The sequence below is a fragment of the Nicotiana attenuata genome, chromosome 2 (genome assembly GCF_001879085.1).
Source record: "Nicotiana attenuata strain UT chromosome 2, NIATTr2, whole genome shotgun sequence".
Lineage (NCBI taxonomy): Eukaryota > Viridiplantae > Streptophyta > Magnoliopsida > Solanales > Solanaceae > Nicotiana > Nicotiana attenuata.
In genome coordinates, this window is record NC_031990.1 from 18,042,991 (window position 1) to 18,055,602 (window position 12,612).

A 12,612-nucleotide genomic window follows, 5' to 3' on the forward strand; every position below is an offset into this window, starting at 1 on the left:
CTTTAGGACAAAAACTTTAGCATATTTTGATATTTTTTTAAGTTGATACTTATCTTTTTTGCATTTACTGTCTACTTTTTGTCTTTTGTCAACTACTTCATCTTTCATTTAAATTTGTTTCACTATATAGTAAAATTTATTTTTCAGGCTGAAGTTATTTTTTTACTATATAAAAACTGTGGGTTTTACAAGGGCTGAAGTTACATTTCTTTTTGCATTTACTACATACTTGTTTTTACCACCTACTAATCTTGTCTCATTCATTTTCTCTGAACGTAAAACAGTAAAAACAGCTAAAAGTTACTTTTACATTTATAGATATTAAATTGATTAGGTGAACTCTTTGTCTATATTAACAATCTCTTCACTTGAAAATTTCATAGTCATTCATAGACTTCTATCATATTCCTTAGTCTTTCAGCATTTGTTAAAGAAAAAATGTCTGGTGCAAGCGGAAGTGGTAAGCCTAATATGGATGAAATTATGAAGAAGTGGGAGAGTTTGAAGTTTGAATGGTACAATAACAAACCGATGGCTAATCTTATTCTTTTGTGGAATGAAATAAAGGCTGATTGGGAGAGAGTCAGACCAAAGCTCTGTGCAAATGAATCATTCCAGAACAGGCTTAACCTGGAACGTAGTTGTGGAGATTATTCAACCTCGTTCGACAAGGTTGTGCAGCAGTTTGATAGTTTTAAGTTTCCCAGCTTGACCGACTATTCCAAGCTGCAAAACAAGCTGAAGATTCTTCTTCCTCTTATGGACAGAGTAATCGTCGAACAAAGTCAGCTACGTGATGAATTCGACAAGTTGAAGATTGATCTTCTTGGATTGAGTGGTCTTTTGCCTGACTGCCCTATAGTTATCTCCGACAGTGATGATGATCAGATATTTAGAGAAATTGAGGAGTACTGTGATGATGATGATGATGATGATGACGACGATGATGACGATGATGAGGGTGATGATGATAATGGTGGTGATTGTTAGTGTTTTTTTTGTTAACTTCAGCCTATAGAGCTGAAGTTTTTTTAGCTTCATTTTGTATAACTTCAGCCGAGAGAGCTGAAGTTTTGAAATATGTGTGTTGTTTTCACCTCTTTTTATGTCAATATAATTGTGAGCCTCTTTGTTCTTAGCTTTCTATTGCATTATACTTGCTATTTGTTGGTATTTGATTTATACTTCTTAGTTGCTTAGAGATGCTACAACTTTTGTTTGTACATGCTTTTCTTTTTGTGTGTTATATGCATATGTGTGTCTGTGTGAGTTTTTGTAGGTGTGTGTGTGTGTTTTTGATTAAGAATATGTATTTAACATACTGTAACCTGAAGTTTTTCTCGCAGAAGTCATTGCGTACGTTTTTAAAATGCAACCAAACCTGTAAGCCTGCGCAACAAAAATGAGTGATTTGTATTTTAGCAGTAATATAAAATTGTGCAAGAGCTTATTTTTTTTATTCCTATGAAAAAAATCACATTTGAATTATGTCATACAATAAAGAAAGTCTAAATTCAGACCAAGGATTATTGAAGCTTGGAGTATTTTTCAGTGTGTTTCTTGGAATATGGATGAGGTGCTGGAGAAGACAAGCAAGTTGTTCTGTTATGCCCCCACTTGTTTACATCGACTGCATTTGGTAGACTTGAATGGTACTGATGATTCAGTCTGTCACGACCCAATTTCCATACCCGGTCGTGATGGCGCCTCTCGTGAAGACAAGGCCAACCAACTAACCCAATCCGTTTCTTTAACAATTATTAACATAAATGTATAGATAAATATAGCTTAACGACAATAATAACCAGTATGTACAACCCAACACAACCCGACCGGGGTGTCACAAGTCACGAGCATCTAAAGAAAACCTTAACACAACTACAGGCCAATAAATATATACAAGTAAAGTTTCTGCAAAAAAAAAAAAGACAACATCCGGTGCCGCGAACGCTGGCGGTCACCTTGCTCAGCTACAATAATAATACCTTCAATCCGCTAATAACTCGCTACCGGGTGAACGATACCTGCAACTGCACGCGAGGTGCAGGGAGTAAAGTGAGTACTTCCAACTCAGTGAGTAATAGAAGTAAATAATAACTGAGCAGCAAGAAATCACGTAAAGCAACCAACGGGCTGTACAGAAGCCGGGTACAATTTCCGAGAAAATAGTGAAATCAGAGTATTCTTTAGAAATGTTTCGGCTCAGTTCAACTCTCTTTCGAAAATGGTCCTTTCAATAATTACGAAACTGTTCAAAATAGTTAATGCTGATTAACACAGAAAATCCGCCCCTCGGGCACAAATATCACAGCATAGCAGGTAATAATACAAATAAGTATGCAAGATGAACACATAAAAGTTCGCCCCTCGGGCACGAATTTCGTTACTAGTCAGTCATTGCTACCTGACCGGTCAGCCATTGTTACCTGACCCAATGCGTGTTTCAGTGCCATTGTTACCACTGGTCAGCCATTGTTACCTGACCAAAACACGAATAACAGTGTCATTGTTACCATTGTCCAATTCTAAATGGGTACCCGCGCTCACTGTGGGTGTGCAGACTCTGGAGGGGCTCCTACAGCCCAAGCGCTATATCAACATAAGGCCTAAAAGCCTGCACATATCAACATGAGGCCTGAAAGCCTCCTCACAATACACTCGAGGCCTGGAAGCCTCCTCACATCACTCAGCATATCCTCACATATGGCCCTCGGCCTCAATCAGTCCAAAAATAATCATAAGCCCCTCGGGCATCAGTAAAGAAACAATAATGCTCAGCTCAAACAATAGTTCAAATATCAGTTAAAACTCGAGGTTGAGTGAAAAGATAGTTGCGTTCATGAAACAGTGTAATGACAATGGACTGAGTTCAAATAATATTTCAAATAGTGAGGAAAACAGCGATGATAGCTCATAGGGAGTTCAAACAGTCGGCAATAAGCCCCAAATATGGCAATAAGCCCAAGTCATAGTGAAAAACAACAATAAGTCATAGCGAAATACGCGGTAAAATCAACAACCGGGACGGACCAAGTCACAATCCCCAACGGTGCTCTACCCCACGCTCTCTATCTGGCGTGCAAGTCACCTCAATATAGCACTATGGGTGCAAATCCGGGGTTTCAAACCCTCAGGATATCATTTACAATCATTACTCACCTCGGACCGGTGAAATCCCTAGCTCGCGATGCCTTTGCCCCTCAATCCCTCCACGCGCATCGAATCTAACCAAAACCAGAGCGAATACATCACAATATGCTAAGGGAACAATACCCAATCGAAAACAATCAAAAATTAGCAACAATCTCGAAACTAGCAAAACCCGAGCCCCGGGCCCGCTTCTCGAAAAATTACGAAATTTACATTACCGGATTCCTCGTCTCGCCGCGAGTCCATACATACCAAGAACTCCCAAATCCGAGCTCAAATGACCTATCAAATCCCAATTTGAAATATCAAAATCCCAAGCCCTAGTTCATCAATTTAAGGCTTAATTCCATGAATTTCTAGGTTAATTTCACATACTAATCATGTTTTAGGTTCAAAAATCTTACCTCCATTAATTACCCGTCGAAATCCCCCTTCAATTTCGTCCAATAGCTCTCAAGCTCGCTTAAAAATGGTGGAAATAACATAGGCTTCGCGGAACAAAAATGAATATAAAACCCTTCTGGCTCCAGGGGTTTTTGCTTCTGCGGTCCCCACACCCGCTTCCGCGATACCGCTTCTGCACTCATTTCCCGCTTCTACGGATTTTCACTAAAAACCCAAGTCCGCTTCTGCGACGTATTCTCCGCTTTTGTGGAACTCCATCTATAGACCAAGATCGCTTCTGCGATCGCCCGTCCGCTTCTGCGAAAAAAGTTCCGCTTCTGCGGAACTACCCTACTCAGCTCTTGACCGTTTTTGCGACCACCATTACGCTTCTGCGGAACCGCTTCTGCGGTCCATTTCCGCGGAAGCGAAAATATCAGATACCAGCTATAACCTGCAATTCCTAAACTCCAATTTCATCCCGATAGCCATCCGGAATCACCCCGAGGCCCCCGGGACCTCAACCAAAAACACCAACATATCCCATAACATCATTCAAACTTGTTCCAATCATCAAAGCACATCTAACAACGCTAAAATCATCAATTCACATCGGATTCAAGCCTAAGTTCTTCGAGAACTTCCGAAATGCATTTTCGATCAAAAACCCAACCAAGCGACGTCCGAATGACCTGAAATTTTACACACATATCCAAAATCACCTAACGGAGCTGCAGCAACTCTCGGAATTCCATTCCGACCCTCGGATCAAAATCTCACCTATCAACCGGAATTTGCCAAAATACTAACTTCGCCAATTCAAGCCTAATTCTACACCGGACCTCCAAAATCAATTCCGATCGCACTCCTAAGTCACAAATCATTTCCCGAAGCTAACCGAATCAACAGAAATCACATCCGAGCCTTCTAACTCATAAGTCAACGTCCGGTTGACTTTTCCAACTTAGGCCTTCCTTAAAGAGACTAAGTGTCTCATTTCTTATCAAAACCAATCCAAATCAACTCTAACACACCACATACCGATAACGAAACATAAAGAAGCATAAAATGGGAGAAACGAAGCTGTAACACATGAGACGACGGGTCGGGTCGTCACACAGTCGCAGGTATATGCCTCTTCTTTTGTCTTCTTCCTTGTAAAATCTCTACATCGGGAGGTTTTGTGATTTCAGATTGTACATTTTCTGGTATTTCCCATGATTGTTGATCTCCTACGGTATTCACATGCCCTTCATATATTTTCAACCATGTTTCCGTTGAATACCAATTTGAGCAGTAATCAGATTTCTGCAAATATCTCTTATTAGTAGCAGCAATTGCATGTGGACAGGGCAATTCATCAAGTTGGAATTTCAGGCAGTCACAAGTTCTCTTCTTTAAGTCCACAATGATTCGATTCCTTCACTATTTATTCTAAACAACATTGAGTCAAGGTTGAACACCTAACAAGGAATAAAAAATTAAAACAAATTATATTAGTGTATTTTTCCTTCAAAACGAAAAGGTATGAATTTTTTTAAATGTAAGCAGTAAATCACTGCAACAGATCTAAAAAGCTGAAGTTAACAAATATACTCACAAACATTTTTCAAGCCAAGTCCATCTTCTTAGNAGTTGTGCTTCGGAAAGTGATCAAGCACCTGTTGGTACTTCAAATCTGAAAGACGATCGGTATGCAGGAGTAATAGCGATTTGCAATGAACTTCTAGGTGTTGCTACACAGGAAATTGTTACTACAGGTACAAATTACAAAACATGTTTTTTGGTGAATTTTTTGGTTTTGTAACTGGTGAACTTTCAGCTATAGAGCTGAAGTTTTTTTTTATAACTGTCGAGAGCTGAAGTTTTTTTTATAACTGTCGAACTTCAGCTCTAGAGCTGAAGTTTTTTTTTATAACTGTCGAACTTCAGCTCTAGAGCTGAAGTTTTTTTTTTATAACTGTCGAACTTCAGCTCTAGAGCTGAAGTTTTTTTTTAGATAAGTGTTGAAGTTTTTGTTTGTGATTGGCTAACTTTAGCCTTGTTAGAGTTGAAGTTTTAATTATTATTTTTTATAATATCCTGTAGTGAAATTTTCACTACATGTATAAATTTTTTTTGTGTTTTATATATAGAAAAATTACTTGATGTATTCCCCCTCTTTTATGAATATGCAGTGGAAGTTGAAACTAGTTGTGGTTCAATTGCCACAACTCAAAAACTCTGTGATGATGCTCATTTGAATGAAGGTAAAGTTGAGAAAACCCTTTCAGAGAATACTGCAATGGTTGTCGACGTTGATTCAGAGTTGAATGATGCTGGAAATGCTGATATTGAGAAAGGCATGCAGCCTGGGGAAAGCACAGCGGAAGACAAACGTGAAGGTATTCTATAGATCATGAATTTATTATATTTGATCGAAGTATATTTTCTACATTTTGAAATTTTACATATTTTATTTTCTTTTTTATATTTTTGAATGATTTTTCAGAATTATTGGAGGCAGGTCGAAAAGAATTCGGTGAGATTCTGAAGCAATATGAAAAAGGAGAAATACATATATTCACACCTGTTGAGTCACAGACAGGTGTGAAGTGTGTTGGTATTATTTCATTAAAATTTAGTGAGTATTATTTATTAATTTTTTTTTTTGCATGAAGATACAGGATCTGTTGGAATGAAAACACCATCTGTGTCGCAACACTTAGACCAGGTAATTATTTTCTGCAATTCGATTACTGTCTTTTTTTTGCCTAATGTGTATTCTGTATCAATTTTATTTATGTTTATATTTTCCTTGCTTTTGCAGATCTCATCTGATGCATCAGAACTGTTCCAAAATCTAAGAGAAGGAAGATTTCTAGTTCTCCTATGTGTGATACCAGTGATATCCCCAACTTCAATATATGTTCATTTTCACTTGGTAGTATCACAAGGGGCTGATTCAGAAGGTAATTCTGCTGGTGTTGGTGTTCGTGAAGAGACAGAAGAACGTCGTGAACAGCAGGGAGTTGATCAAGCTGTAGTTCCCCACCCTGCTGCTGTACAGCACCATTTAGTTGTGACGGAACAGCAGGAAGAGCAATCAAAAAGAAAAGAAGATAAAAAAAAGGGAAAAGGATGCGTATGGAGAGTATTTGGTTGAGATCTCCTTATGTAGTTTATAGGAAAAAGCCAAGGGGGCAAGATTGGATAGTAGAAAGAATAGAAGAAGGTGTCCCTTCCATTATGTTTCTCAAGACAGCGGATTGATCCAAAGATTTAAAAAGTGGTTGGAGATGGATGCCAGTGAATATGATTCCAATCCATTGAGATTAGCTGGACTTCATATTCAAAAATCATTCTTTACCGAGCTTATGGATCCTGACTCTGATCTTGCGGATGAAGTAAGTTATTAACTTTGTTTTTTGAATTGGTTTTCAACTGTATTTCCCAAAAGTTCAGTTTATTTTTTGTAGTATAGATTTATTCATAGTAATCTGCTGAAGTTTTTTAGCTTATTTGCTAAAACTGAATATGCTTAAGTTTTTTCATGCTGTTTTTTAGTTGTGTAGTGTATTTTTTGTAGACTTCATAGTGGTAATTTCACATGTTATCATTTGTCGTTGTCCATTTGCAGCATATTGACGTGGGCGTATATTACTTGCGCAAAAAATATTGCTATCACTTTCCACATTATACAAAAGCAAAATGTGCAATAACAGATTTACTTTTCGATCAATATATGACTATCCTGGATAGTGTTCATCCTTCAGAAGAAAAGTTGAAGATAATTGAGAAAAGGAAGCAAAAGAGAATGCAGATTCTTAAGAGCAAATCAAAGAAAAAGATGATATCCAAAGAACAGTTGAAAATAGAAGAAGAAGAAGAAGAAGAAGAAGAAGAAGCGGTTATTAAGCCACTTACGGACTTTTGTTGGTATGAGGAAGAATCAACGAATGAAAAGGTGGCCAACTACGTAAAAGGCCTTGACCTTTCCTGTGGTATCTCATGGGCATCTTGCAAAAAAGTATTCTTTCCATTTCGACTTAAGCCAAGGGAGGGCCAGATATCTACGCACTACTTTTTTGGATATCTCGACTTTGAAGATAAAATTATATATGTGTATGATTCCATGGGCAGTGTAACATACAAGCGTGCGATTGAACATGTCAAAATTTATGCCCGGTTGATTCCACATTGTCTCAAATGCTTGAATTTTGGGGAACTTAATAAATATTATGGGGACAGTCCTGTGGAAGAATTTAAAATTAAGTGGATGCACACACCGAAACAGATTAACAGGTATGTGTTTCACATATGTTTTACGATGCATCTTATGTTTATTATATTTTTCCCTTGTCTTAACTATTCTTTAATTTCTTTTTGATGTGTTTTTTGCAGTGTTGATTGTGGTATATTTGCTCTTAAGTTTATGGATATGCGGTTGATGAGAGAAGATGTCTTCAATTTTAATCAAAGTCAAACATTGGAATTCAGGACAGAATTGGCTGCCAATCTTTGGGCTCATGGAAATTGGAAAAAAGATAGCGGCTATGAAACTCCAGAAGAACGAGAAGGACATGATTATGGAGATTTTGAAGAGTCTCTGTGTGAATTTTTTGATTAGAGGATTGGTTGGTTGTACATAATTTGGATTAAAGAATATATATTAATTATTTTTTTAGTTCACTTTTGTGTCATTTACCAACTACTAGCATTTACTATTTTTTTTATTGCATTTACCAACTACTAGCATTTACCACTTACATCTTTTGCCAACTGCTTATGTTCTTACATTCAATTTCTCTGAACAAAAAACAGGTAACAATCTCTTCAGCATTTATAGATATTAAATTGAGTAGGTGCATTCTTTGGCTATATTAACAATCTCTTCACTTGAAAATTTCATAGTCATCCATAGACTTCTATCAGATTTCTTTAAATTTGTATTCAAAGAAAAACAAAGAAATGTTGGCTAAGACATGCTTATTGGATGTAGCAAGGAGTTCGTGTGAAGCAAAGATAGTGAAGGAGAAGTTGAAATACTTCATATGTGAAGGGGATTGGCCAGATCAAATACTCGAGCACCAGGAAAATTTGCTCTTTTAGGAAAATGAGCAAATTTCCTGGTGCTCGAGTTTTTGATGTGGCCAGTCTCCGTCACATATGAAGTACTTTGGACTTCTCCTTCACTATCTTTGCTTCCCACGAATTCCCAGATGCACACCAGTAAGCATGTCTTGGCCAACATTTTCTTATTTTTTTCTTATGAAAGTAGATGGTAGTTGCTAAAAAACCAAGAAAACTCTTTGGTGGAAGACATAGTGAAGTTTCATGTAATGTGGTGAAGAAAACCAAGAAGAGCAACTATCACATTACTATGGAGAATATGAATAACTTGTAAACAAAGAACTAAGTTTTTCTTTTTTTCCAAGGATGTAAGTGAAAAGAAAATTGTATTTTGTGAATATACATTATTTTGTGTGAATTATGTGACTTTGATTGATTCAAATATGTTTATGTCTTTTTTCATGAATGTCAAGTATTTTTTGCTTAAGTTTTGAAATATACTAAGAAACTTAAGCACATTAGGCCGAAGTTTCTTGAAAAAGCTTTAGGACAAAAATTATTGAATACAATAGAAAAACTTCAGCTACCAAGTGCTGAAGTTTTTGAAAATATACTAAAAAACTTCAGCCTATTGGGCCGAAGTTTTTCGAAAAACCTTTAGGACAAAAACTATTGAATCCAACAAAAAACTTCAGCTGCCAAGTGCTGAAGTTTTTGAAAATATACTAAAAAACTTCAGCACATTGGGCCGAAGTTTTTCCAAAAAGCTTTAGGACAAAAACTATTGAATCCAACAAAAAACCTCAGCTACTAAGTGCTGAAGTTTTTGAAAATATACTAAAAAACTTCAGCCTATTGGGCCGAAGTTTTTCGAAAAACCTTAAGGACAAAAACTATTGAATCCAACAAAAAACTTCAGCTGCCAAGTGCTGAAGTTTTTGAAAATATACTAAAAAACTTCAGCCTATTGGGTCGAAGTTTTTCGAAAAACCTTAAGGACAAAAACTATTGAATCCAACAAAAAACTTCAGCTGCCAAGTGCTGAAGTTTTTGAAAATATACTAAAAAACTTCAGCCTATTGGGCCGAAGTTTTTCGAAAAAGCTTTAGGACAAAAACTTTAGCATATTTTGATATTTTTTTTAAGTTGATACTTATCTTTTTTGCATTTACTGTCTACTTTTTGTCTTTTGTCAACTACTTCATCTTTCATTTAAATTTGTTTCACTATATAGTAAAATTTATTTTTCAGGCTGAAGTTATTTTTTTACTATATAAAATTTGTGGGTTTTACAAGGGCTGAAGTTATATTTCTTTTTGCATTTATTACATACTTGTTTTTACCACCTACTAATCTTGTCTCATTCAATTTCTCTGAACGTAAAACAGTAAAAACAGCTGAAAAGTTACTTTTACATTTATAGATATTAAATTGATTATGTGAACTCTTTGTCTATATTAACAATCTCTTCACTTGAAAATTTCATAGTCATTCATAGACTTCTATCATATTCCTTAGTCTTTCAGCATTTGTTAAAGAAAAAATGTCTGGTGCAAGCGGAAGTGGTAAGCCTAATATGAATGAAATTATGAAGAAGTGAGAGAGTTTGAAGTGTGAATGGTACAATAACAAACTGATAGCTAATCTTATTCTTTTGTGGAATGAAATAAAGGCTGATTGGGAGAGAATCAGACCAAAGCTCTGTGCAAATGAATCATTCCAGAACAGGCTTAACCTGGAACGTAGTTGTGGAGATTATTCAACCTCGTTCGACAAGGTTGTGCAGCAGTTTGATAGTTTTAAGTTTCCCAGCTTGACCGACTATTCCAAGCTGCAAAACAAGCTGAAGATTCTTCTTCCTCTTATGGACAGAGTAATCGTCGAACAAAGTCAGCTACGTGATGAATTCGACAAGTTGAAGATTGATCTTCTTGGATTGAGTGGTCTTTTGCCCGACTGCCCTATAGTTATCTCCGACAGTGATGATGATCAGATATTTAGAGAAATTGAGGAGTACTGTGATGATGATGATGATGATGACGACGACGATGATGACGATGATGCGGGTGATGATGATAATGGTGGTGATTGTTAGTGTTTTTTTTGTTAACTTCAGCCCATAGAGCTGAAGTTTTTTTAGCTTCATTTTGTATAACTTCAGCCGAGAGAGCTGAAGTTTTGAAATATGTGTGTTGTTTTCACCTCTTTTTATGTCAATATAATTGTGACCCTCTTTGTTCTTATCTTTCTATTGCATTATACTTGTTATTTGTTGGTATTTGATTTATACTTCTTAGTTACTTAGAGATGCTACAACTTTTGTTTGTACATGCTTTTCTTTTTGTGTGTTGTATGCATATGTGTGTCTGTGTGAGTTTTTGTAGGTGTGTGTGTGTGTGTTTTTTATTAAGAATATGTATTTAACATACTGTAACCTGAAGTTTTTTCTCGCAGAAGTCATTGCGTACGTTTTTAAAATGCAACCAAACCTGTAAGCCTGAGCAACAAAAATGAGTGATTTGTATTTTAGCAGTAATATAAAATTGTGCAAGAGCTTATTTTTTTTATTCCTATGAAAAAAATCACATTTGAATTATGTCATACAATAAAGAAAGTCCAAATTCAGACCAAGGATTATTGAAGCTTGGAGTATTTTTCAGTGTGTTTCTTGGAATATGGATGAGGTGCTGGAGAAGACAAGCAAGTTGTTCTGTTATGCCCCACTTGTTTACATCGACTGCATTTGGTAGACTTGAATGGTACTGATGATTCAGTCGCAGGTATATGCCTCTTCTTTTGTCTTCTTCCTTGTAAAATCTTTACATCGGGAGGTTTTGTGATTTCAGATTGTTCATTTTCTGGTATTTCCCATGATTGTTGATCTCCCACGGTATTCACATGCCCTTCATATGTTTTCAACCATGTTTCCGTTGAATACCAATTTGAGCAGTAATCAAATTTCTGCAAATATCTCTTATTAATAGCAGCAATTGCATGTGGACAGGGCAATTCATCAAGTTGGAATTCCAGGCAGTCACAAGTTCTCTTCTTTAAGTCCACAATGAATTCGATTCCTTCACTATTTATTCTAAACAACATTGAGTCAAGATTGAACACCTAACAAGGAATAAAAAATTAAAACAAATTATATTAGTGTATTTTTCCTTCAAAACGAAAAGGTATGAATTTTTTTAAATGTAAGCAGTAAATCACTGCAACAGATCTAAAATCTGAAGTTAACAAATATACTCACAAACATTTTGCAAGCCAAGTCCATCTTCTTAGTCATCTCTTCTTCTGCCCATATTGATACTCTGTGAAAAGTTTCATTTGCCTTTTTCGTTCATAAAACCACTCTCCCAGCTTTTCTTGGATGAAATCTAACATTCTTAAAATAGGCATTTCTCTCCCTTTTAGTAAAACGGAATTCATTGATTCTACCATGTTAGTTGTTAGCATATCATAACGTCGCCGTGGGAACCACGATTGAGCCCATCTCTCAGGAGGCTCTTCCATTATGTAATTGTATGTTTTCTTGTCAATACTTTTGAGTTGGGACATTAACTGATTAAAATCTTCACGTTTGTATGATCTTGCAGCACTTTGAAAAAGATTTATTACCATGGCCTTTGCATGTCTTTGCTTTAAATTTTTCTCAAAGTGATATAGGCAGATACCATGGTGAGCTTCAGGAAAAACTCTTCTAATACCCTTTGCGATCGACTGGTTTCTATCTGACAAGAAAACCAGTTCACGACGAACTTGAATTGCTTTTCTCATTTCCCCAAAGAACCAAATGTATGCCTCATTGTTTTCTGAATCTGCTACACCAAAACATAAAGGAAAGATTTGATTGTTTGCATCCTTTGATACAGCAACAAATAGAACACCACGATATTTTGACTTCAAAAACGTTGCATCTACTGCAATAACAGGTCTACAGTAGGACCAACCAGCTAGTGATGCCGCAGGAGCAAAGAACAAGTAAGCAAATCTGTACATTGAAACACAAAAAAACAAATTATA

The 12,612-nt window shown here is 36.2% G+C and overlaps 1 protein-coding gene across 1 annotated transcript; it reads right to left on the reverse strand.

Annotated features, from left to right (window-relative positions):
• Nucleotides 11,221-12,366, reverse strand: LOC109217012. The gene is made up of 2 exons (XM_019381243.1): nt 12,028-12,366; nt 11,221-11,703 (listed from the first exon to the last, which is right to left on the reverse strand). The coding sequence occupies exons 1-2, from the start codon at nt 12,364-12,366 to the stop codon at nt 11,221-11,223; spliced, it is 822 nt and encodes a 273-aa protein (XP_019236788.1).